Consider the following 27,154-nt stretch of genomic DNA (forward strand, 5'->3'; position numbering starts at 1 on the left):
CTGCGACATCAGCGTGCAAACCACATCCCTGTCTCCGTCCTTTCGAGTCTGTCCTACGTGTAGAACTGCCAGGCCATGTGGTGGTTCTGTGTTTCACTTTTTGGGGAATTGACAGATTGGTTTTCACAGCAGCTGCACCATTTTATACCCCCCCCAAACAATTTGTGAGGGTTCCTGTTTTTCCACGGTCTTGCCAATGCTTGTTATTTCCGGGGTTTTGTTATTGTTATTCCAGCCACCCCAGCGTGGGGGACTGGTGTCTCTCTGGTTTTGATTTGCGTTTCCCTCATGGCCAGCCCTGGCTGTTCCTGTATTTTCACTGGAGAAATAGCTACTCAGGCCCTTTGCCCATTTTTTAAAAAATTGTCTTTTGTTACTGAGTATTGCTTTGATTTTATTTTTATTATTGAATTGAATAATTTGCCTTTTTGCCATGAGTTGGGTTTCTTTTCAAAATATTATTTTTGTCTTATTTTTATTATTGACCTGAATAATTTATCTTTCTGTTACTATGTAGAATTGCTTTTAAAAAAAAGTTTTTATTATAGAAAAAGTCTCTGTGTGCCTGCACGTGTACATTTGAAACCCAAAAGAAGTCACCCGACAGGGGTGCCCCGTCTCTCTCCCTTTAACGTCTCTGTAAATGGGCGCTGGGCCGCCCCAGCTGTCCTGTGGCCCCCATGCCGTCTGGCTGGCTCTTCTGTCGTGAACTCCTTCCGCAGATGTGTGCAACCGGAGACCAGTGGGCACCCTGATTTGCTCAGGAACCAGATATCAGAATCTGTCCTTCAGGGTTGCCTGCCTGCCACGAAGAAAGAGCCCGCATCACATGGCAGGGACCAGTCAGGAGCAGGATGTGAGCACCGTTTCTGTCTCAGGGAGCACGGAGCGGATGGGGTACAGGACTGTGGGCAAACCTGGCTGCTGGTCCAGTTAGAAGAAACCTCCAGCTTTTACTCAGGAGGAACAGTGAGCAGGCGTCCTTGCTTGGAAGACAAATCTCCACCCCTGTCCTTTTCCACTGGGGTTGTCTTGGAAAAGTCTCAGCGTGGCCTCAGTTTCCCCAGTCTCGGTTGAGGGCACGGAGAAGGACCTTTGGGGTTGTCAGGCCCTGTCTGGGCCCCCGGCAGCCTTTGGACTGTCCTGTTCCCACTTTGGGGACGAGATACGGTGGCAGAGGCACTGCTGGAATCTCCACGTGGGCAGCAAGTCTCTGAGCTGTGCCAGCGGCCCCAGGGAGCTGAATGGAGTGGAGGGAGCAGATGTGGGAGCTGGAGTCTGGGGGCCTGGCTGGTGGGCTTGAGGACACCCTGGGTCAGGGGCGTGAGCAGAGGTGGCTCGGCACATTCTGAGCGAGGTGCCCGCAAGGTTGTTTCCGCAGGAGGTCTCGACGTGTGGGCCCACTCCTCAAAAGGCCGCAGGCCAGGACGGCCGTTATTTTGGGGGGGGGGGGGAAACGGAAAATAACAAGTGTTGGCAAGGGGGGTGGGGGGCCGGTGCAGCAGCCGTGGGAAATAGCTCGGCGGTTCCTCAGAAAGTTGAACAGAATTACCACAGGTGCCGGTAATCCCTCCAGATGTTCACCGCCACATCATTCATAATTGCCAAAACGTGGAAGCAACCCAAACGCCCATCAACTGACAAAAGGAAAACCAAAATGTGCCCTATCCACGTGATAGGATAATATTTAGCCACATGCACACAAAAAATGAAGCGTGATCCACGCTGCAACTTAGATAAACCCGGAAGACGTGTTGAGTGAGAGAAGGCAGATGTGAAAGTGCCATCTCCCTCATGAAATTCCAGGGTGAGCAAATCCACAGAGACAGAGAGTAGATGCTCGGTCACCAGGGGTGGGGGGCGCGGGAATGGGGAGCTAATGCCTGATGGCTGCAGAGGTCTGTTAGGGGTGATAGAAGGGGTGGCTGATGGTGGCCCAGTGCGGTGAATGCACTTAACACCACTGAACTGAATACATGGAAATGCCATGTTGTGTATGCATTAGTACGACAAAACTTCAAAAATAGAACAAGGGCTCAGAGTGAGAAGACAAGGTGAGGTTCCAATCCTACCTGGGCCACCACCCAACTTGGGGGCTTCTGGAAAGGGCCCCCTTGTTGCCCAGCCTCAGCTTCCTTGCCCTCATTGTTGCACCCTCCTCCCCGCCCCCCAATGACAAGCTATCAGTAGTTGGGTGTCCGAGCAAGAAGCCTGAGGACTTGAGCCGGGTTGAGTGTCATGGATGGGACAAGCTCTGGCCAGGCCGGGGACAACCTGGGACCGAGGGGGCAGTGCCAGCCGCTGACCTGTGGGCTCTGGCTGGGCTGGCAGCTCTGCCTCCCTGGGTTTATCACCTTCTTCTACCTGCAAAGTGCAGCAGGTGGACCCGGCCTCGAACAAGTCCTGCCGGGCCGCTTGCACTGGGCAAACAGTGCCACCTTAACTGGGCCAGCTTGCTTTCTTGTTAAATTGTGGTAACCTAGATATAACATCAAATGTGCACTTTAACCTTTTTTAAGTGTCCAATTCAGTGGCATTAATTTTACAGTGCCGTGCTACCATCCTTGCTACCTGTTACCAAATGTTCCAGAAACTTAGCCTCTAGGAGCCACAAATCTGCTTTCTGTCTCTATGGATTTGTTTACTAGGTATTTCATAGACATGGTCATACAACATATGCCCTTTTGTGTCTGGCTTCTTATCATGATGTCTTCAGGGTTCATCTATGTCGTCACATGTATCAGAGCTTCATTCCTTTGTATTGCTAAGTAACATTCCATTGTGCGTCTGTAACCTGTTTTGTTTCTCCATTCATCATTGATGGACACTTGGGTTGCTTCCATCTTTCTCCAGTTGTGAATAATGGTGGTGTGAACATTGGTGTGCAAATACCTGCCCGAGTCCCTGCTTTCAGTTCTGTGGGATCTGTGCCCAGGAGTGGGATTACCTGCTCAGAGGGTCATCCTGTGGTGAACTTCTGAGGAGCCGCTATCTTCCTTTCAGCAGCAGCCGCACCGTTTGTTGTTGTCACCAGCCATGCGCGCAGGCTCCTATGTCTCCATGCCTTCGCCAACCCTGGGTATGTCCCATGTCTCTAATCAGCGCCCTCCCGCTGGCTGTGAAGTGGGGTCTCACTGTGGTTTTGATTGGCATCTTCCTGATGATACAAGATGCTGAACTCAGTGCCAGTTTTGTCCTCTCTTAGGGTCACCGGCTCCGCCTGCCTCTTTGGGGACTGACGGGCATGTGTCAGGGTCTGGTTCACGCCAGGCTCTCCTCAGAGTGTGATTTTTTTTGTGTGTGACTCCGTGGGGCTCGGAGGAGGTGCCAGAAGAGGGGCCGGGCTCACCGGGCCTACAGCTGCTTAGCCCTTGGCCATAGTTGGTCAAGTAGTTGAGGGCACTGGGAACACAGCTATTAATAACCAAGGGCAGCCTGCCCAGGGCCATGGGCAGGCCCTATAAAGCCAGGCCCTCCAGCCCCAAGCCGTTCCTTCAGCCCCAGAGACTTTTAACCCCCTGTTGTGAGACAAAAAGAAAAGTAAGTACCAAAACCATTGCTGCTCCCGGTCTTTCCGCCAGGCCCTCCTCGGCCCGAAAAGTGAGACACAGAACAGTGGTGAAACGAGATACCCCCTTAAATATTAAGGACACCCGAAGTACAAGTCTTGGTGGTCCTAAGCGTTTGTCCCCTGGCCAGGCCAGCCCAGCCCCGGCCCAGCCCGAGAGCAGGGGAGATGGCACTGGGGTGGAGGAGGCTGGAAGGTCGGGGGAGCTGGCCATTGGTTCTCCTTATCCTGGAGGGAATGGAGCCGGGGAGCCTCACCCCACCCCAGACCAGGGGACCCCAGGGACCCCAGATGCATGTCTGTCTTGCAGCTATGCAGGCCCCGCGGGAATGGATGGCGGGGACCAGGGATGGGACCTCTTTCTCGCCACCCCCCACCCCTGCCCCCTGAGGGTTTTGTGTCTAAGAGGACTCACAGGCCAAATGTTGAATGCACCCCATTTGGGCTGATTTCCGTGAACCCTGGTGTCTCTGCTCCGGTGCGGGCCGGGGGGTGGGGGTGGGCTGCCTGAACCCCCAACTCCCGCCTCTTTCACCATGGAGGCGGCCAGGCCCTCACGTTGAATGCTGGAGAAGAGACACTCTCTCCTGGGCCCCCTGGTATCTGCCGGGTGGAGCTGGGGTCTCTGGGTGGTGGCAGAGGGCATGTGGCTCCCCGACTCTGTCCCCTTCAGCCAGGAGAGGGGCCGGGCCGGCCTGGTCACAGGAAGATCAGGGGCACCCGAGGTGGGGGTGGCCTCTGGAGGTGACTGCGCTTTGGCCCTGGTAGGAAACGGGGGTGAGGGGAGGGAGTGTCACAGGCTGAGAAACTGCTGATCCAGGGGGACAGACGGAGTGATACTTGATGGGAGCAGCAGATGCTTTGGGGGTGGGGGTGGGGGAGATCCCGAAATAGAGTGGGGGAGGAGGGGGCAGGCGATAGGTCTCTCACCGGCCCCCCCCTCAGGCCTGTCTGCCTCTCCCTCGGGTGGGCTTTAGTCTTTCTGTTGGGACATTTGGGGACAGGCAGAAAGGGCAGGTTCTGGTATGTGCTCCCGGGGAGGTGGGCGTACAGTGTGTGCTTTGCTCCTGAATGGAGAGTCATCTGATCATCTGTGTGTTGGGGTATCGGTGGGCTTGGGTGGGTTCCCATCTTCCCAGTTGCAGGGGGCTGCAGATTGGCTTCCTGACCGGGGAAGCCCCCAAGAGGCTGGGGACCAGCAAGGGGCCCTCTGGGTCACTGGGCAGCCAGCTGGAACCTGCCCGCCTCCCCTCACCCCCAGCCCTAGGGAATCCCGGGGGGCCCTCCATGACACAGACCCAAGAGCCCCAAGCCGGGACCCTCTCTGGGCCTCAGTCTCCCCACCTGAGCTCGAGCACAGGAGCTCAGCCGTCCGCTGTGACTTCTCACAGTGGGTGCCCTGTCATCCACCCAGGCCCTGTCAGCATCAAGGAAGCGGGGGCCCAGGGGGCAGGGGGACACCCTGCCAGGCCCGGCCCGGCCCGGCCCGGCCAAAGTCCTTGAGGCCCCTGGGGGTGACTCAACCTGGAAAGGTGCCAGCCACGCGGCAGCTGGCCCAGGAACATGTCTCAGGGCAAGGTGGCTGGGGCTGAGCCCCTTCCCTGCCCTTGGAACAGGCTGTCCTCCCCTCTGTTAAGCTGGCATGGGGCGGGGCCCTTCCCTGGGGGGAGCGGGGGTAGTTCTGGGCACCGGTGGGGTTGGGCAGCCTCCCTGGGCTCCCCCCACTCCATGCCACAAGCACCCCCCCATCTCCCCATCTTTTTTTTTTTTTTTTTTTTTTGCATAGGCAGGCACCGGGAATTGAACCCTGGTCTCTGGCATGACAGGCCAGGACTCTACCACTGAGCCACTGTCGCACCGCACCCCCCCCTATCTTGACAACCAAAAATGTCCCAGACATCTCCCTGAGTCCTTTGGGATCAGAATCTCCCCAGGTGAAACCCCCCGACCCGAGGTTGTCCTTGGCATTGAATGTTGCAGGGAGGCAGGACTGGGCATCTATGGGCTGATTTCAGGAGATATGCGGGTGAGCATTTTCAGCTTTACTTGTCCTGTGGTTTATTTTTATTATTTGGGAGAGTTCGCTGTCTTTATTTTCTTAAAAATAATTATGGGACAGAAATATGGCAACATAGTAACATATGTTAATTCTGGGAGCTAGGAATGCAGTTCTTTAGGACGTTTGTTTTTGATTTTCTATTGATCCCAACATTTTATTATGAAATTTTTCAAAAATACAGAACGTTTTAAAGGCTTATGCAGTGAACACCCAAATCCCCTACCTCCTACATTCTACAGTTACATGATTACCAGTATTTCCCCTTATTTGCTTTATTCTGTAACTATTGCTGGTTTCCATGTATTCATATTTGTCATCGTATTTTTTAATGCAATTTTTTTTACTTTTTTTATTGTATAGTATAGCATATATACAAAGCAAAGAAATAAAAAAGCAACAGTTTTCAAAGCAGTCTTCAAAAAGTGGTTACAGGACAGATCCCAGAGTTTGTCATGGGCTGTCCTACCATCTTTCCTTCTAGCTGCTCCAGAAATAGGAGGCTAGAAGGCTTAAATACTTTTTTATCATTGCAATCGACTTTTTTTCCTTCTTTTTTTGTGCATAATAACATATATACAAAAAAGCTATAAATTTCCAAGCACAGCACCCCAATTAGTTTAGAACATATTTAGACTTGGACATGGTGGGTTTCAGCGGGGGCCCAGTGGGACTGAGCCAGGTGCTGAGAACTTCCAGGCTGTGTCCTTTCATGGCTGCATATTTTTGTTTGCCTGGGAGAAACCCCTGGGAGCTGTTAAAAGATGTGTCTTTAACTTGAAAACAAAACACTACCAGTTTTTCACAGCGACTTTATCATTTTCTGCTTCTCCCAAAAATGTATGAGGGTTCAATCAATCGACTTTTTTTAAAAATTATTTTTATTCCAGTCATATATATTATCATCGTACTGGTAGCTATGGTTTGTGGTTTACATTGGGTTCACTGTGCTGTATGGTCTTATGTTGTTGTTTTTTAAATTTTTATAAACCAATCGACAGTTTAACTTGGGCACTGTGTTAGAGACAAAAGGTCTAAGAAATAATCCTTGTTTAAAAAACCAAAAAAGAACTGGGATAATACCCCTGACATAAAGGAAAAAAAAAAAAAAGAAAAACTGTGTAGAACTGATTTTACTTGCAGGGTGAATTCTTGATTTTCAATTACTAAATCGAGAGGCAGAAGTTGCTGGCAGCAGGTATGCCAGTCACTGCCAGGGAGGGCCCACGAGAATCTGTTCATTGTGATGAGATTTTCCCTTTGTGGGATTCCTGGAGCAGAACCAAGCAATCCCTGAAATTATCCAGAAATGTGACCCCATTTTTGGAACAATTAGGCAGCAGCAGGGTAAAAATCCAAAGTGTGTGGGTTCACTGATCCCAACAAAATTATTTTTTTAAAAAAAGATCAATATCAAGATATATATTTTGTGTTTTCTTACACAGCTTACATCACAATTTTAAAAGTACCTTCCTCTTTCTAACAAGCACAGCATAGCTGCATGCTCTTTTATTTTTATTTTATTTATTTATTTTGCATGGGCAAGCACCGGGAATCGAACCCGGGTCTCCAGCATGGCAGGTGAGAACTCTGCCACTGAGCCACTGTGGCCCGCCCGGTGTGCTCTTTTGAATAACTATTTTTAATTGTGATAATATAGACATAACATAAAGATCATTGTAATCATTTCAAGAGGACAGTTCTTTGACATTCACAAGACTGTGGAACTGTCATCACTGCCTCTTTTCAGACTATTTTTCCATCCCAAATCAAAACTCATGCTCATTTAGCAATAACTGAAACCCCCAACTGTGCCACCCCTGGTAACCACGTCTCAGCTCTCTCTATATATAAATTTGCTTATTCTAAGTATTTTACAGAAGAGAAATCATATGTTCTTTGTCCTTTTGTGCCTGGCTTCTTTCACTCGTCTTCAAGCTTCATCCCCGTTGTTGCATGGACCAGCCCTTCCCTACTGTTTACGCCTGGAGAATGTTCTTGTCGTCTGGACAGACCACCTCTGGTTTCTCCATTCGCTGTTTGGTGGACCCTTGGGTTGCTTCCACTTTTTGGTAAATGATGCCGAGACAAACACTGGTGCACAAATATCGACCCAAGTGCCTACTTCCAATTCTTTTGGGTCACGACCTGGGAGTGAAATTGCCTAAACCAAACCAAACCAAACTGATTCACGCACAGTCCCAAGCAAATCCACGTACATTCGCCATCTCAACAGGCTGCCCAAAGCAAGTCAATATTTTTCAAAAGGCTGTGGAAGATTCCTTGAGCCAAGCAATTAAAAGAAAATAAAAGTGTGTGGTGCAAGGGTGCAGCGGTGGCGCAGTGGCAGGGTTCTCGCCTGCCGTGCTAGAGACCCGGGTTTGATTCCTGGAGCCTGCCCATGCCAAAAAAAAAAAAAAGGGAAAGAAAAGAAAAGCAAGTGAAATTCGGAAAGAAAACCAGTAAATACACATGAGCAGACAGGAATCGGTGGCCAACAGTCCCAGGCCTGGGAGCAGTAGGGACCTTGGCTGGGTGGGGCTCCTGGGAGGCAGCCAGGACTCTGTAGGAACCTCTGGAAACTTCTGGGGGGATCCTGAATGTGGCTGGGCCTGGGGGCAGAACAGGACAAGCGAGCCTCGGATCCTCCAAGCAGCCTTGGGCAAAGGACTCCATTTCCCTGAGACTCAGTTCCCTCTCCTGCCCAAGGAAACAGATCACACGGGTCTCACCAAGCAGTGGAGAGAAACGCCTGCCCTGCTGAAGGCCGATGGGTGTCCAGCAGGAGTGACCTTCTTTCCTTTGCTCCCCGGGCCGGCCTCACTGTGTGTCATTATCATCCCCGAGAACGATGCCAATGACGCAAACAGCCGCGATGATAACAGACGCACTGGTGAGGAAACTGAGTCACGAGGGAGCCGCGCCACCTGCCCTGGACATCTGGCTAGGAAGTGGCAGAGCCGGGGTTCAGCATGCGGGAAAGGGCCCAGGGAGTGGCACCACGTCACCCCTGTGTCCACAGCTGCCCAGCCACAGGGGCCACGCTGGGGCAGGATCCCCTGGGCTCTTCAGAATTCCCAGAGGATTGTTCTGGAAAGGACAAGACGATGATGCTTCCCGGTACGTTGGTGGGACTGCGGCAGGCCAGGTGGGGCCATGGGAAGCGCACATGAAATTGGTATTGAACAGACCTGAGTTTAAGTTTCATCTCTGCTGTGTGACCCTTGGCAAGTTACTGTCCCTCTCTGGGTTCTAAAGAAATAGGATATAAGGATAATCTCACCTCAAGGTAGTTGATCCTTCTTTAGGTGACCGACTGTTGCGGTTTTTCCGGGACAGAGGGGTTTCCTAGGATGTGGGACTTTTGGTGCTAAAATTTGGAACGTTCTGGCGATATGGGATGAGCTGATCACCCTCTCATTACTGTACTCATGCTTGTATTTTTTTTAATTTTATATTAAGATATATTGTATATTCACATACCATGTAATCATCAAAAATGTACAACAGTTCACAATATCATCATATAGCCGTGCATTTATCACAACTATTTTCTTTTTTATGAAAAATAATATATACACAGAAAAGCAGTACATTTCAAAGCACGTCAAAACACTTAGTTGTAGAACAGGTTTCAGAATTTGGTATGGGTTATATTTTAGATTTTTTACTTTTAGTTGCTCTAAGATACTGGGGACTAAAAGAAATATCCATATAAGATTCAGCACTCGTACTCATTTGATAAACCTGACCTTCTCTGTGTAACTCCACCATCATCTTTGATCTTTCTCCCCGTCTTCAGGGGTATTTGGGCTATGCCCATTCTAACATTTTCATGTTGGAAGGGGCTGTCAATTATATGGAATAGGAAGATGGAACTAGCTGATATTCCGGAGAAGCTGTCCCCTCTGGATTTCAGGACTTCTGTATATATATATATATTTTCCAATCTGTCCCAGATGCCTGGGTAGCAGGGGCAAGGTTCCAGCTGCCCGGTAACCACCTCCCTGCCCCATTCTGGGCTATTTCAGGCCAGTGACCTGCTCCATGAAGGTGGCAAAGGGCAAGCCCTGGCAGGCTCCAGACCGCTCCCTCCCCGGGGAGCCTTGCAGACCGTCTTCTCCACCACCCCCCCACCCCCCCCCCGCCCAGTCTGCACGTGTTTTCTGCAAAGACAAGCATGGTATTTTCAGGTCTCCTTGAGCTGGAAGCTGCCCCAAAGGTGCCTCAAGGGATACACATGGACGCGAGCCAAGAAAACGTCAGTATGGCCACTGGCGTGGGAACCCCGTTTCCTTTTCACGTATCATGAAATGTCACTCTACTTCTGATTTTCTTTGCAACCATTTAAAAAGGCAGAAATGGTCTCTTAGCTCTCAGATCATGCAAGGCGCTCATTAAACGCTTGTTGCACGGAGTGATGTTTGTTAGCATAATCCAGTAATGGACTGTCGATTGTATTTTAGTGAGTAGGAGGGCGTTAATGCATTAAAAAAAGTTGATTGGGGTAATGCAGACATAACCTAGAATTTGCCGTTTTAACTGTTTTTGAGTATACGATTCAGTGGCGTAAAGTACATTTACCATATTGTGCTGCCACTGCCAGGGTCCATTACCAAAACTTTCTGATCACTGCAAGCAGAGATGCCATCCATTAAGCAATCCATCCCCCCCATTATGGATTTTCTATTCAAGTCCCAAATCTTGAAAATACCTTCTGATAAAATTCACAACTATGTGGGTGTTCTTTTTTCTCAGCAAATCCTGGATTTTTGTAAACATCTTTATTACTAATACATCATGCGATTCACTCTTTTTCTTTCCCCACATTCTTATATATATTTCTGTGCTGTTAATTATGTCCACAATATTGTTTCTCCATCACTCCCACTTATTACCGAAACATATCCTCCATTCCAAACAGAATCCTGCTCATTTAAAGCCTTAGCTCCCCATTCCCTGTCTGCTGGTAATTTGTATTCTAGATTCTGACCTAGGAATTTGCGTATTCTAATTATTTCAAATAGTGAGACCATGCAATATTTGTCCTTTTGTGTCTGGCTTATTTCACTCAACATGATGCCTTCAGGATTCACGCATGTCGTCGCACGTAGCAGGGCTCCGTTCCTTTTTACGGCTGAATTATATTCAATTGGAAGAATGGACCATATTTGATTTATCAAATTTATTGGTTGATGGGCATGATTCACTCACTTAACATGTAAAGTTTAAGGCTTTTAGTATACTCATAGGGTTTTGCAGTCATCACCACAATTAATTTTAGAACAGTTTATCACCACCCCCGCAAAAAAACCTCACACCCATTACTCCCCAAACCCCTGGCAACCAACCCCAAATCCACTTTCCGTCTCTATGGATTTATCTATTCAAGACATTTCATATAAATGGAACCCCACAGTATGTGATCTTTTGTGACTGGCTTCTTTCACTTAATGTGTTTTCAAGACAAGTCTGTGTTTCGCATGAATCAGAACTTCATTCCTTTTCACGGCTGAATAATATCCCATTGCATGGGTGACCACATTTTGTTTCTCCATTCATAGGCTGATGGACATTTGGGTTACTTCTACTTTTTGGATATTATGAGTAACGGTCCTGGGAACATTAGTTTTCTGGGTTTTGTGTGGCTGTGTGTGTTTTCATTTCTCTTTGGTCAACTCCAGCAGGGAGTGGAATTGCTGGGTCATATGGTAACTCCACATTTAACATTTTAAGGAACGTTTGGACTGTTTTCCTGAGTGAATGCTCCATTTTACATTCTACATTTTACATCAGCAGTGTGTGAGGGTTTGATGTGCGGTATCCTTGTCAACACTTGTTATTATCTGGCCTTTTAATTTTAGCCATCCAGGTGGGTGTGGGGTGATTCTGATTTGCATTTCCCTGATCATGATAATGTTGAGCTTCTTCTCATGTGCATCCTGGTCATCTGTGCATCTTCCTTGAAGAAACGATTATTCCATTCCTTTGCCCATTTTTTAAAAATTGGGCTACTTATCTTTATATTGTTGAGTTGTAAGAGCTCTTTATATATTCTGGCAACAAGTCTGTTACCCAACATACTGCTTGCAAATATTTTCTCCCATTCTATGGGTTGCCTTTTCACTTCCTCGAAGGTATCTTTTTTGTTGTCATTGTTTTGTTTTTTTTTTTTCAAAAGTAATGATAAGCTGGGAGAAACTTAACAGAGTCCAATTCTGTTTAAATACTTAAGGACATGGGACTATGAGGGGTTGGCGACTGAGCTGAGGTGGACCCAGGTTTTTGAACTCTGTGGCTTGTGGCTCCTTTACTTCTCCCACTGTGGTCCCCACCAAACAAGCAGCTGGGGTGACCAGCCATCCCGGTCTCCTGGGACTGAGGGGTGTCCTGGGATAAAGGACTATCAGTGCTAAAACCAGGACAAGTCGGTTTCCCTACGAGCTGCCTGGATTGGGTCTTCAGATCGGGGAGAGGGCCAGAAGTGAGGATAGGGGATGAGTCCCCAGACCCAGAAGCATGTCAGTCCTCTCAAGCCCAGGCACCAGTGCCAGGCAAGAGAGCAGTTAAAATGGGGGTGGGGGTGGGCGTGGCCAAGAGGGAGGGGGGCGGCCGTTATGGATGGAGAGAACACAGCTGTCTCTCCATCCCTCTGTCCGGTCACCGTCTGCCTGCCTAGCACACTGTCCCTTGTCCTTTGTCCTTTGCTGGGTCCTGAGGCCCAGAGGGACAAAGAAGGGCAGCTGGTGACTGCATGGCAGGGTGATTGCTGCTGGCAGGAAGGCCGCCGCAGCTGAGTGGATTGGGGCAGTGGAGGTGGGCATCTTCCCAGGTGACTGGGATTCCTGAACCCAGGGCTGGGATTGAGGCAAGATGGAGCAGCCACAGGGGTCGAGCTGGAAGATGGGCCGGCTGCCTGGCCCAGTGCAGGGCGGAGGGCAGGGAGCCTGGGAGCAGACACTGCTTTCCTGCTTCTGTCCCTCCCTGCCTCCTTCTTTCCTTCCCTCCTTTTCTTTTTTCCCCTCCTTTTTTCCCTTCCTTCCTTTCTGCCCTCCTTCCTCCTTTCCTTCCTTTTTTATTCAGATGAAATTCACATAACATAAAAGTCAACATTCTAAAGGGTACAAATTCAGCGGCATTTAATGTCTTCACAGTGTTATGCAACCACCCCAATATTCCCCTCACCTCAAATTAAAGCCCCGCCCCCATCAGCATCCCCTCCCCATTTCCCCTCCCAGCTCCTGGAACCGCTAACCTGTTCTCAGTCTCTCTGGATTTACTATTCTGGGGAGTTCCTAGAAATGGAACCAGATGACATTTGTCCTTTTGTGTGTGGCTTCTTTCACCAAGCATCATGCGCTCACGGTTCATCCATGGCATGGCTTGTGTTAGACCTTCATTCCCTTCTCGTGACTGTATAATATTCCACTGCCCAGACAGACCATATTCTGTTTATTCATTTATCCAGTGGGCACTTGGGTGGCTTCTGCCTTTTATGAATCACACTGCGATGAATACTGGTGTACGAGTGTCTGCCCGAGTCCCCGCTTTTAATTCTTTGGGGTCTATACCTAGGAGTGGGGTTGCCCAGTCATATAGTAATAGATTCTTTTTTCTTTTTATTTGTTCCCACAATTTCTAAATATTCTCTGACTTCAACCAAACCTGACAGGACAGGATATTTTCCTGCCCTTTTGGACTGAGAGTGGCCGGCAGTGGCTGCAGTTCCATGCCTGGCCACGGGGTGTCGCCCATAGGTTGCGGGGGGCTGCCCACTCCCAGGGCTCCAGTGTCCTCGGACTTCAGAGACCCCTCGAGCAGAGAGACCCAAGTCTGTAGAGACATGTGTTCAAATCCCAGCTCCCCAGGCCGCTGACCATCTCTGAGCCTCAGTTTCCCCCTCTGTGAAATGGGGGTGGTGTCCCACTGAGGTTTCTGGGAGGGGTCGGGGAGACGTGCGGATGCAGGGGAGGGGTCAGGCTTGTTTCTGGGGATGGGGAGTGGGTACTCTGGGGGCATTTTGGCTCTGAGTGCAGCTCTGTGCTGTCTGCTGAAAGACAGTAGATTTCCCCTTTGGGGAAACTGAGGCCCAAGGACGCCCCACCCCCACCCCCCATCAGTCCACTGGGTCACATTCAGCAGGGACCCCGCAGGTGTTGACTGTAACAATCCGGAGCTCTTGGTGCTGCCCCGGAGCACCCCAAAATTAAGAAGTGGGGATGGGAGGGGCCCTCTCTCTGATGCCCACAGAACACGCCGGCACCCGACGGCTACAAAAGCAGGACTGGATTTAATACATACACCATGTGAGGCTGCCACTGCATCTTAGGCTGGATCCCGGGGCCCCAGGGTGCCAAGCTGTGAATGGTGGGGTGGGAGTCCACTCTCTTAGGTACAGATTTCCCCAAAGGGAAGGGGTCGCGGCAAGCCTGTCCCACTGTGGCCAGGGTCTCAGAGGGGTCCCTGCAGCCTCGCGAGGTGAGTGGAACCGGGGGCCTGAGTGGACGGGAGAAGGCCCAGCCCCTCCTCTCCCAGCCATCCCTAGTGGCAGTTTAAGAACGAGTTCTGAATGTCTTCCAGGACCTGGCGGAACAGCTCCTCGCGGGACTTCGTGCCGTCCAGGTACACTGAAACCAGAAGGCCCACGGTTAGGGGCCACTGGCCTTCTGAGCTGTTGCCAGAAGGAAGGTGACCGGCTCTGAGGGGGGGGTGGGGGGGCCGCTGGCCCAGGAAGAGGCTGATCTGCAGAGTCAGGGCAAAGGATGGCCTCCAGGCCCAAAGCAAGAGAGACTAGGGGTGAGACTCCAAGGGGGACTTCCAGGTTTCCCAAATGTTCCCAAGTTGGGGAGGGCCGATGGTGCTGGAGGATGGGGAGGGGCTGGGCTTGGAGCCCACCCACGGCAAGGCCCCCCGACCCCTCTCTGGGGCTTACCCACTTCCACGCCGTTGGCTTCCATCTCCTGTTTATACCTCTGGTACATGGGCCACACATGGCCGTCAAAGAGGCCAGGGGGATCCGGGACCATGTAGCTGCGGGTACTGAGAAAGGAGATGGGGTGACAGTGAGTTGTCCGAAGGGTATTGGCACGAGCACACCACGGACCCTTCTTATCCTGCCCTGGGTGGGGGCAAGGTGGGACCCTACGTTAGAAGCCCAGGCTGGGGACCGGGTGGCCCACTTCTGGCATCTCACCCTGGGGGCCAGGAGCTGCTTGGGGCAGGGCCCAGATGGACCAGGCGTCCTGGGTCCCGGCACAGAGCAGCGCCCAGTGGAGAGCCTGCTGCTGCCTTCCGGAACCCTGGTCCCACTTGGGCATTCCGTGGGGGTCCCTCCCTACCTGTCCCCACCTGCAGGCTTACCTCCTCCTCCACTTGCATTCTTCATATGGGACGGTCAGGAAGTACCGGCGATTGTACAAGTGCACCAGGGGCCTGCACGGGGTCGTGGGGCAGGTGGTCAGCACCCAGGGTTCTCTCCTTTCCCTGGGGCTCTTCTCCATGGTGGGGAGTGAGAGTCCGGGGGACTTTGGCCCAGCTGGCCCTGGACTCAGCAAGGGAACCAATGCTTGCAACGACTTCCCCACCCGCTGGGGGCATCCTGCTGAGGCCCCACCAGCATGGAACACCCCCTACCCATCTGTATAGGCTCAGAGAGGTGCAGCAACTTGGCCAGGCTCACACAGCAAGCTCGGCCGCCAGGCCTAGGCCACCGCCCTGCCTTGGGAAGGCTGAGGCTTTGGAGGGAGGACTCGGTTTCCCCGAGAAGTGACACCCCGGAGCTGACCTCCTGCCCTGCCCCTTTGTCTGGCTAACCCGAGACGCGGCTGGCTCGGCCCCTGGGCACCCCCTGCTGCCTCTCACTTGTAGCTGTAGAGCAGGAAACCTTCCAGAAGGAGGATGTGGACATCGGAGGGACCGGGCTGGAGGCTGACCCCGTGGGCGCAGGCAAATTTCTGGGGGTTGCGTGTCCAGGCCTGCACTGTGTCCAGCATGGTTTCCATATCCAGGGACTCCAACACTGGGGGGGGGGGGGCGGGGGGCGGGCAGGAGAGAGGGTGTCAGACGGGGGTGGGGAGGGGTCTGTGCCAGCCCCGGGGATCAGTGCGGGCAGAGGGCTGCCGTCCGACCTTACCGTCCCACTGTTTGAAGCCGTCTGCTCCGACTGCTATTTGGTCTTGGGGCTGAAACAGAGGAACCCCCCACCCCCGGCTGCAGACTCAGTGCCCGCTCCCCGCCTCCCCCACCCCAACCACCCGAGCCCCGCCACCCTGCAATGATGGCACTTTAGGGACCAGAGCCAGAAGCCCAGGGGCCGGGCACAGGCTGCTCCTCTCCTTCCCCAGTGGCTGATGGCAAAGGGTGTGATGTCCCTGGTGGGGTGGGGGCCCTTGGACCCTCCCCTGTGACCGGTGGGGGACAGGAGGGCAAGACGTCACCCACCTATCACCCTCCACAAACCGGCTAGGAGGGTGGGCTCAGAGCCCCACTTTCCAGATGGGAAAGTGAAGTCTTATTCCAAATGTGACAGTGGCCCCTTCTGGAAGATTCCGCCAGCTGCCACGGGGCTCCCAACGGTGGCATGTCCCCGAGAATGAATTTGGTACAGAGCGGTCGCTCAGCAAAAAATAAGGGGGTGTCACCTGCGCCTGGCCGCTGGCCCGTGTCCCCTCCTTGGGGGTGGGGGGCCGCCTTGCCCTTTGTACCCTGCTGCCCCGCGAGAGCAAATACCTTGAAAAAGTCATCTTGGTGGATCACACAGCAGTTGGGTAGCGACCTGAGGAGACTGTTGGTCAGCGTAGTTTTGCCCCCGTTGGTTACTCTGAAAAGAGGGTGGGCATGAGGCTGGCCGGGGAGGGGGGGGAGAGGCGCCCCCAAACAGGCCCCCCCACCCCCACCCCCAGGATGCAATTTAAATAGAAAAGGTAAAACCATAAAAAGCAGGCAAGAGAATATTTTTATCCCCCCAGGACGTTTTCTGGCAGAAAGAAAGCGCAGTGTGCAGATTTCAACAAAAACTGCAAACGCACGCTGATTTATCAAGTGCCGGGGACACGCTATCTACTCATTGAAACCTCACTGCAACTCCACAGAGTGGGACCGTTATCCTGTTTTTTTATAGTCAAGGAAAACGAGACCCAGGCCTGATTTAGCTTTAGCCAGGCTTCAACAAACAACCACAAAAAAGCCCAAATAGAAAGAAAGTGCAAACTGTGGGCAAAAAAATAGTTGCAACAGTAGGAAAACGAGTCGTTCCCTTCAAAGCCAGAAAGAGGGAATCGACTTATGCAAACATGAATGAACTCGTCCATAGCCAAGAAAAGACCAAAAAATAAAAATTAAAAAATAAAGCAATTGGCAAATAGGGAGAGTAACTTGTCCCTGTTTGCTTGGGCCAGTCCTGGTTTTAATATCAAAAGTCCCGTAATCCGGGAAACCCGGACAGGTGGACACTGTACGGTAAAGGGAAGAATCGTGATTTAGAATTGATGAAGGACAGAAAAGGACAAGCATTAGAGATGTTCTGGAAGGTGCCTGAGGGCTATTTTCTAAAACCCTTGAAATGACTGTCACTCTGACCCAGTCACTCTTCTTCTAGGAATTGGGGGCAGCAGCTGTTAAAAAAAAAGGTTGGTGGGAAGGAAAAGGGACCCCCAGATGTGAAAAGGGAAATGCAGGTAGACAAAGCCTACGGTTAATTTGGACTGTTTCTAAAAGGCATATATCCTACACTCAGGGCTGGCTACAGAATTTGCTAATGAAAATGCGGGGAGCTCCCTTGTTCCAAAAAGTATTAAGAATTTCCAAAGGGTGATTCCAGAGTAGTAAACCAAGCCAGGTGACTGCAAAAGACAGCTGGGCTCAGGGGAAAAGCTGGGCATGGTCCTCAAGATTTCATTATTGGTAACAAAGTGAACAGGTTGAATCTGCAGGTGATGCGTGAGGCAGGAGGCTGCTTCTCAAGGTGAAGGCTTGGCCAGAGGTCACCCAGGGTTGGCTCCCAGAGGCAGGTGTATTCACACGGAAGGGTCATTTTTTTGCCCCCCACCCCACCTGCTCAAGTATGTGTCTGTCTCCAGGGAAGGGGGAACCCACATGAGGCCTTCCCTGGTCTATGTGTAATCTCCAGTCCTGGCTGATTTTTGGTTGAAGATGGGATAATCGGAAAAAGATTTATCTCGGTTTGGAAAATTTAAAAAGATGGGGTGAGATGGGGTCACAGGCCCGTTCTCCCAGCTCAGGGCCTGGAGACCCCTGCCTGCGGGGTAGGGGCGGCGGGGGCCCCTACAAAACCCCAGGCTCGGGAGCCAGCTTTCCGGGACCCCGATCTCCCGCACCAGGGGCTCCCCTGCCCGGCCCCCAACCCCCCCCGCTCCGCTCACCCTCCAATGCCCAAAATCAGCTTCATCTCGGTGAAAGGGAGATGGGCTGGGCCGCGCGGTTCCACTCGCTCGGGGGGCCGCTGGCCGACTTCATTGAGAAAACCTCGCGCCTTTATAGCCCGGGTCAGCCCGGAGGGGGCCTAAGGGGAGCGTGGATGCCGGGCGCGTGGGCGCTGGGGCAGGGGTGGGGGGGTGCGGGGTAGGGGGGAGAGGGAGGGCGGGGGTGGCGGGCGGCGTGCGCGTGCGCGGGGGAGGGGGGAGGGGGGAGGCGCTGCACCTGTTCCCACCGATGGAAATAGCTCCCTGCAGGGTTTTACCTAAATTAGTCACGGGCCAGCCCGGCGGGGCGGGTGGGGTGGGAGTGGGGGTGGGGGGCGTGGCAAATGGACATCACCTCTGCTGCTTCCTCCTTCCCCTCCTTTCTCACCCCCACCCCAGGCCAGAGAGCCCTCGGGACAGATAACCCGTCACACACTTTCCCTCCCTAAAAATATCTTGCTCCGGTGTGTTCCCGGGCCTGACCCTGACAAGTTGGTTCCCGTGGCACCCAGCATGGCAGTGGCGCTAGTGCCAGAAGCTGCCCTGGCTCTGAGGGGAGCTTCCCTTTCCAAATGGGGTTCCTGGCCAAAATGGGGTGATGAATCACAAGGTACCTTTGTCTGGTTATCAGGACCAGCCAGAACATTCTTCTGGGTACGACTCTGCCTCATGGTCACCTGGGGGTGATGTGTGTGACGGTATTGCCCGCCACACCCCCATACACTAATGGGGTAATATTCCATCCCGTGGATGGACCCCATTCTGTTTCTCCATTCTTCCGTTGATGGGCCCCCTTGGGTTGTTTCCCCTTTTTGGCTATTGGCAATAACGCTGCACTGAACATCGGTGCACAAGGGTCTGTCCAAACCCCTGCTTTCGATTCTCTTGGGTCTAGTGGAGTGGAATTGCTGGGTCATATATTCACCCTGGACTTGGAAGGTGGCTATCAGGCTGCGGCGGGGTCTTTTCCAGCTGTTCCCTGTCCCCTCCCTCCTTCTTCCGCCTTGAGCCCCGTGGCCCTGGGAAAGCCCCTGCTCTGTCCCTCTAGGGCCTCAGTTTCCTCACCTGGCAGAGAGCCAGGGCATCTGTCTTGAGTCCCTAGACCAGGTGTCACAAATGACATCAACCCGGGTGCCGTGCCGTGAGTTGCCCCATTATTATAAGAACACTTGTCATAGTGGGTTAGGGCGTATGCTGCTTGTATTAGAGTCCCCAGAGAAATATAATGGACAGTGTGTGTGTATATATATATAATATGCATGAATATTATAGGATTTATTACAGGAATTGGCTCCCATGACTGTGGAGATGGGCAAGTCTGAATTCCATAAGGCAGGCTGCATGTTGGGAATTCCAATGAAGGTTTTGATGAATTCCTCAGGAGAAGCTGGCTGATTAAAGTAGAAAGAGACATTCTTCTTTTTGAAACCCATGAAATCATGATTTTCCCTTTAAGGCCTTCCACTGATTGCATGAGACTTCTCTCCTTCCTGAAGGCAATTACTTTTGTGTTCATTGTAGATGCAATTAGCAATAGATGCAACCAACTGATGGATGATTTAAATCCATGAAATACCTATACCCTAACTGTCACTCCTGTGCTGGCTTGACCAAACAACTGGACACCATGACCCGGCCAAGTTGACATGTGAAATTAGCCATCACACTACTCCAGTCTGACCTCATTTTAACTTGATTCTATCTGCACTGACCCTATTTCCAATCAAAGTCACATTCAGAGCTTCCCAGTTGACATGAATTTTGGGGAGACACTATTTCACCCCATGCAGTGGCTGAGCCTGGGACCCCTGAGCTCCGCCAGGCATCCAAGCTGGCTGGCGGGAAGGCCCAGTTCCAGGGCTTGACCTCTGGCCCAGTTTTGGTGGCAAGAATTTCCTGGGAGCTTCCCTGTGGGGCACGTGGCCTGGGCCTCAGACGACCGTGACGTGGTCAGATAAAGGCTCTGCCAGGAGCCCTCCCCGGGTCCGTGTGGCCCTAGCTGCGCCAAGAAGTAGCCCGATCTGTCCTTGACCACCATCCTCCCTTTCCAGGGCCAAGGTCAGCAGACACTGACCATGCCCTTTGGTTAGCTCTGGGTTCTGCTGAAACGCCTGCTGCAGACCCCAACGCCCCTCCCCATCTCTCCCAGCTCCATCCCACCTCCAGGCCTCTGCCTTCACTCTTCCCTCTGCCTGGGATGCTGCCCCTCCCCCAAGCCTAGAAACTGCTATTTCTCCATCTGGCCTCAGATCAGAGAGAGACCGTCCTCTAAGGACATTTCCCAGTTCCTGGGCTGCGAGTGACAGTACCGTGCAGGGTTCTTGTTCCCAGTGCCTGGTGAATGAATGAATGAATGAATGAGTGAGTGAATGAGGTTTCAAGGAACCCCTTAGGGTAATTGCCCCCCAACACAGCCCTTGCCCCTTCTCCTTGGGGTTATTCTGGGCAGCCTCTGCAACGACAGCCCAAATGTCATCCTCCTGCACCCGGGATTGGAAGTTCTGCTTCCACCTTTTGAGGGGAACAGCCCCCCAACTCTCCCACAGCTGACTGAGGCCTGTGGTCCCCAGCCGGGGGACAGTGTGGCCAGGGTGCTCACTGCATGGGGACAGTCTCTGGGGCCCCCCACTCTCTCACGGTGTGACCTCGGACTCCCCATTTCCCTGCTGGGAACGTGGAGGCCCTGCCAAGCTGGACACAGGCTCTTGTTATTTAACTGCTGAACAGGCTGTCATTCCAGAGGGAGGCCCTTGGAATCTCAGAGAGGCTGGGCCCTGGGAAAAACCCAGCCGAACCCCTTTTCTGCAGAGGAGGGACCAAAGCCAGAGTGGATGGGTCAGCTCCAGTTGGACATACCCCGTCCCGAAGCCTGGGAAATGAACCCAAAGAGCAAAACCTCCCTTCTCGGTTATAGACGATTTATTTCACATAAAAATCTCCACGGAGCTCACGGAACTGATGAATTAACATCACGCCAGGAACCATCATGATCTGTGTGTATGTGTGTGTGTGTGTGTGTGTGTGTGTGTAACTGCAAAACTCACGGTCGGGAGGCTGGGAGCCCTGCTGTTTGCAGAATCCCAACACCCATGAGCAACGAGAGGAAAAGCCAAGTTCCCCCAGCTATGCTGGCTCAGCCGTCAGTTGCATTTTGGCCCAAACTGGCCCAGGGATACAAATCTGTCACAAAGCTGATTTGGAGATGGGGCAGGGAGTGGCCTGCCTGGGAGCAGTGGCCCTGTGTGGACTGGACTTTGCACAGCAAATAAAACTCTCTGTTCTGCCTTCTTGGGGGATGGGGGGGTCTCTCTCTCTCTCTTTTTTTCTAGAAGGTTCGCTGCGCTCCTGCTGGGAGCCCGTGGCACCTGCGGCCCTTTCTTCGAGTCCGATGGTGATCCACCGTGTCTCCAGAGGTCCCCGTTGGGGTTTCTTTTTGAGCATGACTCCTTTTAGGTGGCCAGCCTGCGAGCATATCTTGTCCACTGCTCAGCTGCCGGGACGGGGGAGGCATGTGGCAGGGACTCGCCGGCTGGCGTGGAATGATGGGGTTCCAGGTCCCCAGCACCCCCTTTCAGAATTGGAGCAAGGCACCGATCTTCGGTGACCCCCGAGTGATTGTCACCTTTGGGGGGAAAGGCTCACGCTGCATTGGTGACTCTTCGCCTACTAGGGTCAGACTTGGATCAAGGGACTCAGCTGTCTGAAGGCTTCTGGAATCTTCCGTCAGCCTCTCATTGGGGTGGAAGTTTGGGGCCTCCTGGGCCACCTGTTGTCCTTTGTCTGGTGGCAAAACTGCCACCAGAGCCCCAGGGCCGCAGCCCCAGAATGTCCAGGGCAACTTTTGTAAAAGGAGGTGCAATGGAGAGGGACGGGGAAAAGGGGACCGAGACACAGGGGTCTTTTTGGAGGTCACCTCTGCTTTCCCTGGTCCCAGCGGAATCCCATGGGTCTTGGGGAAGCAGCCCCTGCCCTCTGTGCCTCTGTCCCTTTATTTGACACATGAGAAAGCAGATCAGGAGTGAAAAACCCACCAACCCCCCAAGTGTCAGCATCACTGGGACCATAGAGGCTGGACCCAAGGGATCCCTGGGCCGGCCCCGCAGCTCTGTGGCGGGACTCACTGTCCCCAGCCCGCGCAGGAACCATCTTTCTCAGGGTGGTGGCAGCTGGCACTTGGGATGGGACAGTTCCCCAACATACAGAGGCTGTCTCCCACAGCTGCCCGGATCCTCAGCTGTAAATGCCACCAGCTCCCTCCATCCTCGGGAGGTCCCCAAATACACCCCCCCCACCTCTGTCACCCGGGTCAGGGAATAGTCACCATTTCCACTGAGGCTAGGGCTAGGAACCCCAGATTGATAAACCCCAAAGAACCAGGAAGAGGGGGCCGGGCCACGTGCCTGCTGAACTCCAATCTTAGCATGGGAGAGCCGGCCAGGGAGAAACTCCTTCCTCAAGAAACTCTCTACCTTTTTCTTAAATCCCTCCAGTGACGGGGAGCTCACCCCCTCTAACGGCCACCCCACCGGCTGCTGGAGCATATCAGAAAAGTCTGTCTTGGCTCAAAGGGAGATCGGGTTGTGGACTGGCTGGTGTCCCTCAAACTCCCCTCCCAAACACACCACCTTGCAGCCATCCTTGGTATATAGTTCTTAGAAGTACTGTAAATCCCACACCCTGTATCTTTCCTCTTGCTAGGCTGGCTTACTGGCGCTGGCTTCTCACTCTCTGCTTGTGGTCCATCTATCTGCTGTGGTGCTGGAGAGATGGGTGATGCTGGGATGGTGCATTCCCTCAGTCGAGGGTATGGGTCGCGACTGCCCCGTGGCGTGGAGTCTGTGTTAAAGAGGCTCGAGAATGTTCCGGATCGAGGGGAGTGTCGTTCTGCGACCGTGGATGAGGGGGAACGGCGGGGGCCGATGCTTCCACAAAAGGTGAGTGTTGCAGAGGCGAAGGGACAGGTCCAGGGGACACCCAGGAGTGTGAACTGTGGACATGAGGTTGTAGACCGGGAGCTGCCCCGGGGCCAGCCCTTTTGGAGGCTTCCAGGCCAGGGGCAGTTCTGGGAGGAAAGGCACAGGAGCAGATCCAGAGCTGGCCAAGGTGCTGGGAGGGGTGTCTGTGGCTCTGACGAGGAAGAGAAGGGTCTTCAATCAGGACCTTGGAGCCAGGAGACCCTCTGGGACGCAGCAGCCAAGGCCATCAGGAAGCTGGGACGCCCTCTGCTCCTCGGCCAAGAGTTCATGAAGGCGGAAGGAAGGAGGGCAGAGATTCAGGTCTTTTCCCAGAATTATACTAATACTGAATTGTTAAAAAAAAATAAAATAAAATGTTTTCAAGCAGTCAAAAAGGACACTGGGTTTCAGAGATGGGTGGGAGAGAGTGGCATCCCTGGAAGATCGTGACTTGGGATGAGGTGGGAACGAGAGCCGGTGCCAGGAGGGCACTGGATAAAAGTTTCTGGAAGCTGGAGTCTTCCTTTGCCTCCTTCTCTAGGCTCACTTCACCTCAGGACATGCTGGAGAGGAGGAAACACAGGTCAAGTTATTTATTTTTCAAGACAGTGCAAAATGCTTTTCCATGGATGTGGAGTCCAAAAAGATAATCTGTCCTGCTGCCCAAATATGGCTAGGAGGGGGGCTTATCTCCTGGGGTCCCAGGAACTTAGGCCCCCAAAGAGACCAGAGGGAGGTGCAGCCCATCCATCCATTTGTCCATCCATCCATTCATCCATCTGTTCACCTGTCCATCCATTCATCCATCCAACCACCCATTCACTTGTCCACCCATCCATCCATCCATCCTTCCTTCCTTCCATCCATCCATCTATCCATCCTTCCTTCCATCCATCCTTCCTTCCTTCCTTCCATCCATCCATCCATCCATCCATCCATCCATCCATCCATCCTTCCTTCCTTCCATCCATCTATCCTTCCTTCCTTCCTTCCATCCATCCATCCATCCATCCATCCATCTTTCCTTCCTTCCATCCATCCATCCATCCTTCCTTCCTTCCATCCATCCATCTATCCATCCTTCCTTCCATCCATCCTTCCTTCCTTCCATCCATCCATCTATCCATCCTTCCTTCCATCCATCCATCCTTCCTTCCTTCCTTCCATCCATCCATCTACCCATCCATCCATCCATCCTTCCTTCCATCCATCCATCCTTCCTTCCTTCCTTCCTTCCATCCATCTATCCTTCCTTCCTTCCTTCCATCCATCCATCCATCCATCCATCCATCTTTCCTTCCTTCCATCCATCCATCCATCCATCCATCCATCCATCCATCCATCTGTCCATCCATTCATCCACCCATCCACCTGTCCATCAATCATTCCCTATAATCCCTTCTTTTGTGTCTTCAATCATTTGGTAATGGATGGTGTCGATGGTACCACAACATTATGAATATAATGAATGTCACTGGATTGTACCATTAAAAATGACTCAGAAGGGACATTTGATATGATATATATATGCCACCACAATGAAATGGACAAAAATAGCCTAGAAAAATCCATATCAATCTGAGAGTAGCAGGGACTTCCAGAGAGGAACCCCCAGTGTCGTTAGCCTTTTATTTAATATCTCAAGATTTTTAACAACAATAATGCACAGGGTTTTTTTTTGCTTTTTCTTTTTTTTAAAGGCACCAAGACTGCACTGTTTTACTACCCACCTGGTTTCCTGGTTTTCTGAGACTGGAGCAGACCTGTGGAGGAGAAAAGAGGGAGTTCTCGATTATTTGTCTATTTTTAGGAGCTCTGGCATTTCCTAACAGTTGGTCAAGACTGTCCGTTCCGTGCAGACTGATGTTGTTTTGATTTGGGTACAAAGAAGGGTCACTGAGTGTTTGCCAAGTAACAAATGAGCCAGGACAGGCAGTGGGGGGGGGGGGGGGTAGACCCGCAGAGACCCTTCACTAAAGCAAAACAAAACCATCCCCAGGCCTGGGGATGTGAGTCCACCCACTGGGAATTGGGCAAAGGTCACCTTCCAGAACCTTCTTCCCAAGAGGGCAGAACATGGTATCCTGGCACCAGCTGCCTGTGCCCATGTGTGCTGGACAGGGAGAGGGGGAGGGGGTGATTCCAATATGGAGTCACTGCACTCAGGGACGTTCTGGGGCGAGAAAGTGTGAAACTGGCTTGGGGGATTATTTGCCAAATGTTCAAATGCAGGATGTAGAACTGGTCTGAAGGAGTTGAGAAAGGCAGCAGGGGCTTCCTAAGAGGCAAGGGAGAGGATATCCCAAGGTGAGGAACAACAAAAGACTTTCGACCAAGCCAGAGACCCAGTTTGATTCCCAGTGCCTGCCCATGTTAAAAAAAAAAAAAAGACTTTCGATACACACACACACACACACACACGCGCGCACGCGTGCACACACACACACACACACACACACATATACTGGGTAAAAAAAAAGAAGATTGAATGAGTAAGACCCAGGAGAAGAGAAAGAGCTCTGGAGAGCACTGCCCAATAGAACTTTCTGGAATGATGGACATGTTCCATGTTCGCATATCCAGTCTGGGACCTGTCAGCCCCGTGTGGCTGCTTGGAGTGTGTGAGCCCGTGCCATGTGGCGAGTGCAACTGAGGAAATAACTTCTGAATTGCATTCGACATCAATGAGCTTCAATTTAAATAGGCACGTGTTATGGGTTGAATTGTGTTGCCTCCCCCAAAAGTCCTAGACTCCAGTCCTGTGAATATGGCCTTATTTGGAAATAGGGTTTTCGGAGATGTGATTAGTTAGTCTTTGAGGATGGATGAGCTCTAATCCAATAGGAGTGGTGTCCCGGTAAGAAGAGGGAAATTTGGACACACAGAAGGGAGAAGACAACCACGTGGAGACAGAGGCAGAGACTCAAGGGTAGCAGACACAAGCCAGAGAATGCCAAGGGCTGCCCACGACCACCAGAAGCCAGAGGAGGCAAGGAAGGCTCCCCTCCAGCTTCCAGTGTGAGTATGATCCTGCCCTGATTTGGGTCTTCCAGCTTCTGGAATTGTGAGAGAATAAAGGTCTCTTGTTTTACACCTCCCAGTTTGCGGCCATTTGTTATAGCAACCCCCTGAAGCTAATACACACGTGAAGCCACATACTTTGAGACTATGTGGCAGCGGCCTCAGGAGAACCAAGACACAGCATGGGGTTGTTGGTCCACTAAGAGGACATAGCTGGAGAAGTGGTCATAGATGGAGCAGGTAGCATGCTGTCCACTCTATACCTGTTTTCCTGGTTCAGCATCAGAACAGCTCACTTTTAAAAGGAATGGTCCTTGGGGCTTAGCCTTCAGTGGGACCCACCGGGGATCCATGTGCATTCATTCCCTCATTCAGACCTCAGAGCAGCCTCTTCGTACCTCCTCTTTACAGGTGACAACAAGGAAGCCCAGAGAGGTTGTGGACGTGCCCAAGGTCACACAGGTCACAAGGTCAGGGCTGAGATTTGAACCCACACTGCATGGCTGGGAAACCTCTGTTCTTCAAAGTTGAGTCGTTCTGGGTAAAGGCGGAAGGGTAAGGGGTGCATCTTAGTCTGCCAGAGATGCTACGACAAATACCACTTGCTGGTTGGCTTCAACAACACGGATTTATTGGCTCAAAGTCTGGGAGCCTAGAAGTCTACAATCAAGGTGTCTTTACTCATTCCAAACATGACTACTTCATCATTTCTGTTTTTTTTTAAATGAATTTTCTTATAAAAAAAGCTTTAATTGATATATTTAGCACTATTCTACTTGTAAAATATATTTATGCAAAAACCAAGGGTAAGGGCGGGCCATGGTGGCTCAGCAGGCAGAGTTCTTGCCTACCATGCCGGAGACCCAGGTTCGATTCCCGGAGCCTGCCCATGTTAAAAAAAAAAAAAAATCCAGGACCTAGAAATCTTGTTGCAGTGGGTAGCTGTTTTCATCTAATGCAAAATGGTGCTGAATTTCCAGTGTGCAAGGATGCCAACTGCCCCCTGCCAGCAAGCAATGTCACAGGTCTGCAGCCACCATCCCATAAAGTGATCTCTGAGGAAGGTACTAAAACTCTGCTGAAGCAGCCAGAAGAAATGTTAAGAAGAATCTTTCCTATGAGCACTGATCCCACA

General features: G+C 51.9%; 2 protein-coding genes, 1 long non-coding RNA gene and 1 other non-coding gene across 4 annotated transcripts in view; 1 reads left to right on the forward strand and 3 right to left on the reverse strand.

Annotated features, from left to right (window-relative positions):
• The first annotated feature begins 1,466 nt into the window (after window positions 1–1,466).
• On the forward strand, window positions 1,467–26,305 carry LOC143650393 (uncharacterized). The gene is made up of 3 exons (XR_013159540.1): window positions 1,467–3,540; window positions 22,742–22,977; window positions 24,699–26,305. It is a non-coding gene; the product is annotated as an uncharacterized LOC143650393 (long non-coding RNA).
• Window positions 5,348–5,424, reverse strand: TRNAD-GUC (transfer RNA aspartic acid (anticodon GUC)). The gene has a single exon. It is a non-coding gene; the product is annotated as a tRNA-Asp (tRNA).
• On the reverse strand, window positions 13,896–18,153 carry NMRK2 (nicotinamide riboside kinase 2). The gene is made up of 7 exons (XM_077119541.1): window positions 18,005–18,153; window positions 16,353–16,443; window positions 15,757–15,805; window positions 15,486–15,642; window positions 14,985–15,056; window positions 14,557–14,663; window positions 13,896–14,251 (listed from the first exon to the last, which is right to left on the reverse strand). Exons 1-7 carry the CDS (start codon window positions 18,028–18,030, stop codon window positions 14,166–14,168), a joined length of 588 nt encoding a protein of 195 aa, XP_076975656.1. The 5' UTR covers window positions 18,031–18,153; the 3' UTR covers window positions 13,896–14,165.
• Window positions 20,955–27,154, reverse strand: part of ATCAY (ATCAY kinesin light chain interacting caytaxin) — a 63,088-nt gene continuing 56,888 nt past the window's right edge. Inside the window, exons 12-13 of the mRNA XM_077121148.1 lie at window positions 24,729–24,761; window positions 20,955–23,561 (exon numbers count right to left, since the gene is read on the reverse strand). Coding sequence (XP_076977263.1) covers window positions 23,552–23,561; window positions 24,729–24,761 — 43 coding nt within the window. The 3' untranslated portion in view covers window positions 20,955–23,551. The remainder of the gene's footprint in view (window positions 23,562–24,728; window positions 24,762–27,154) is intronic.

This window comes from Tamandua tetradactyla, chromosome 11 (assembly GCF_023851605.1).
Source record: "Tamandua tetradactyla isolate mTamTet1 chromosome 11, mTamTet1.pri, whole genome shotgun sequence".
Taxonomy (NCBI): domain Eukaryota; kingdom Metazoa; phylum Chordata; class Mammalia; order Pilosa; family Myrmecophagidae; genus Tamandua; species Tamandua tetradactyla.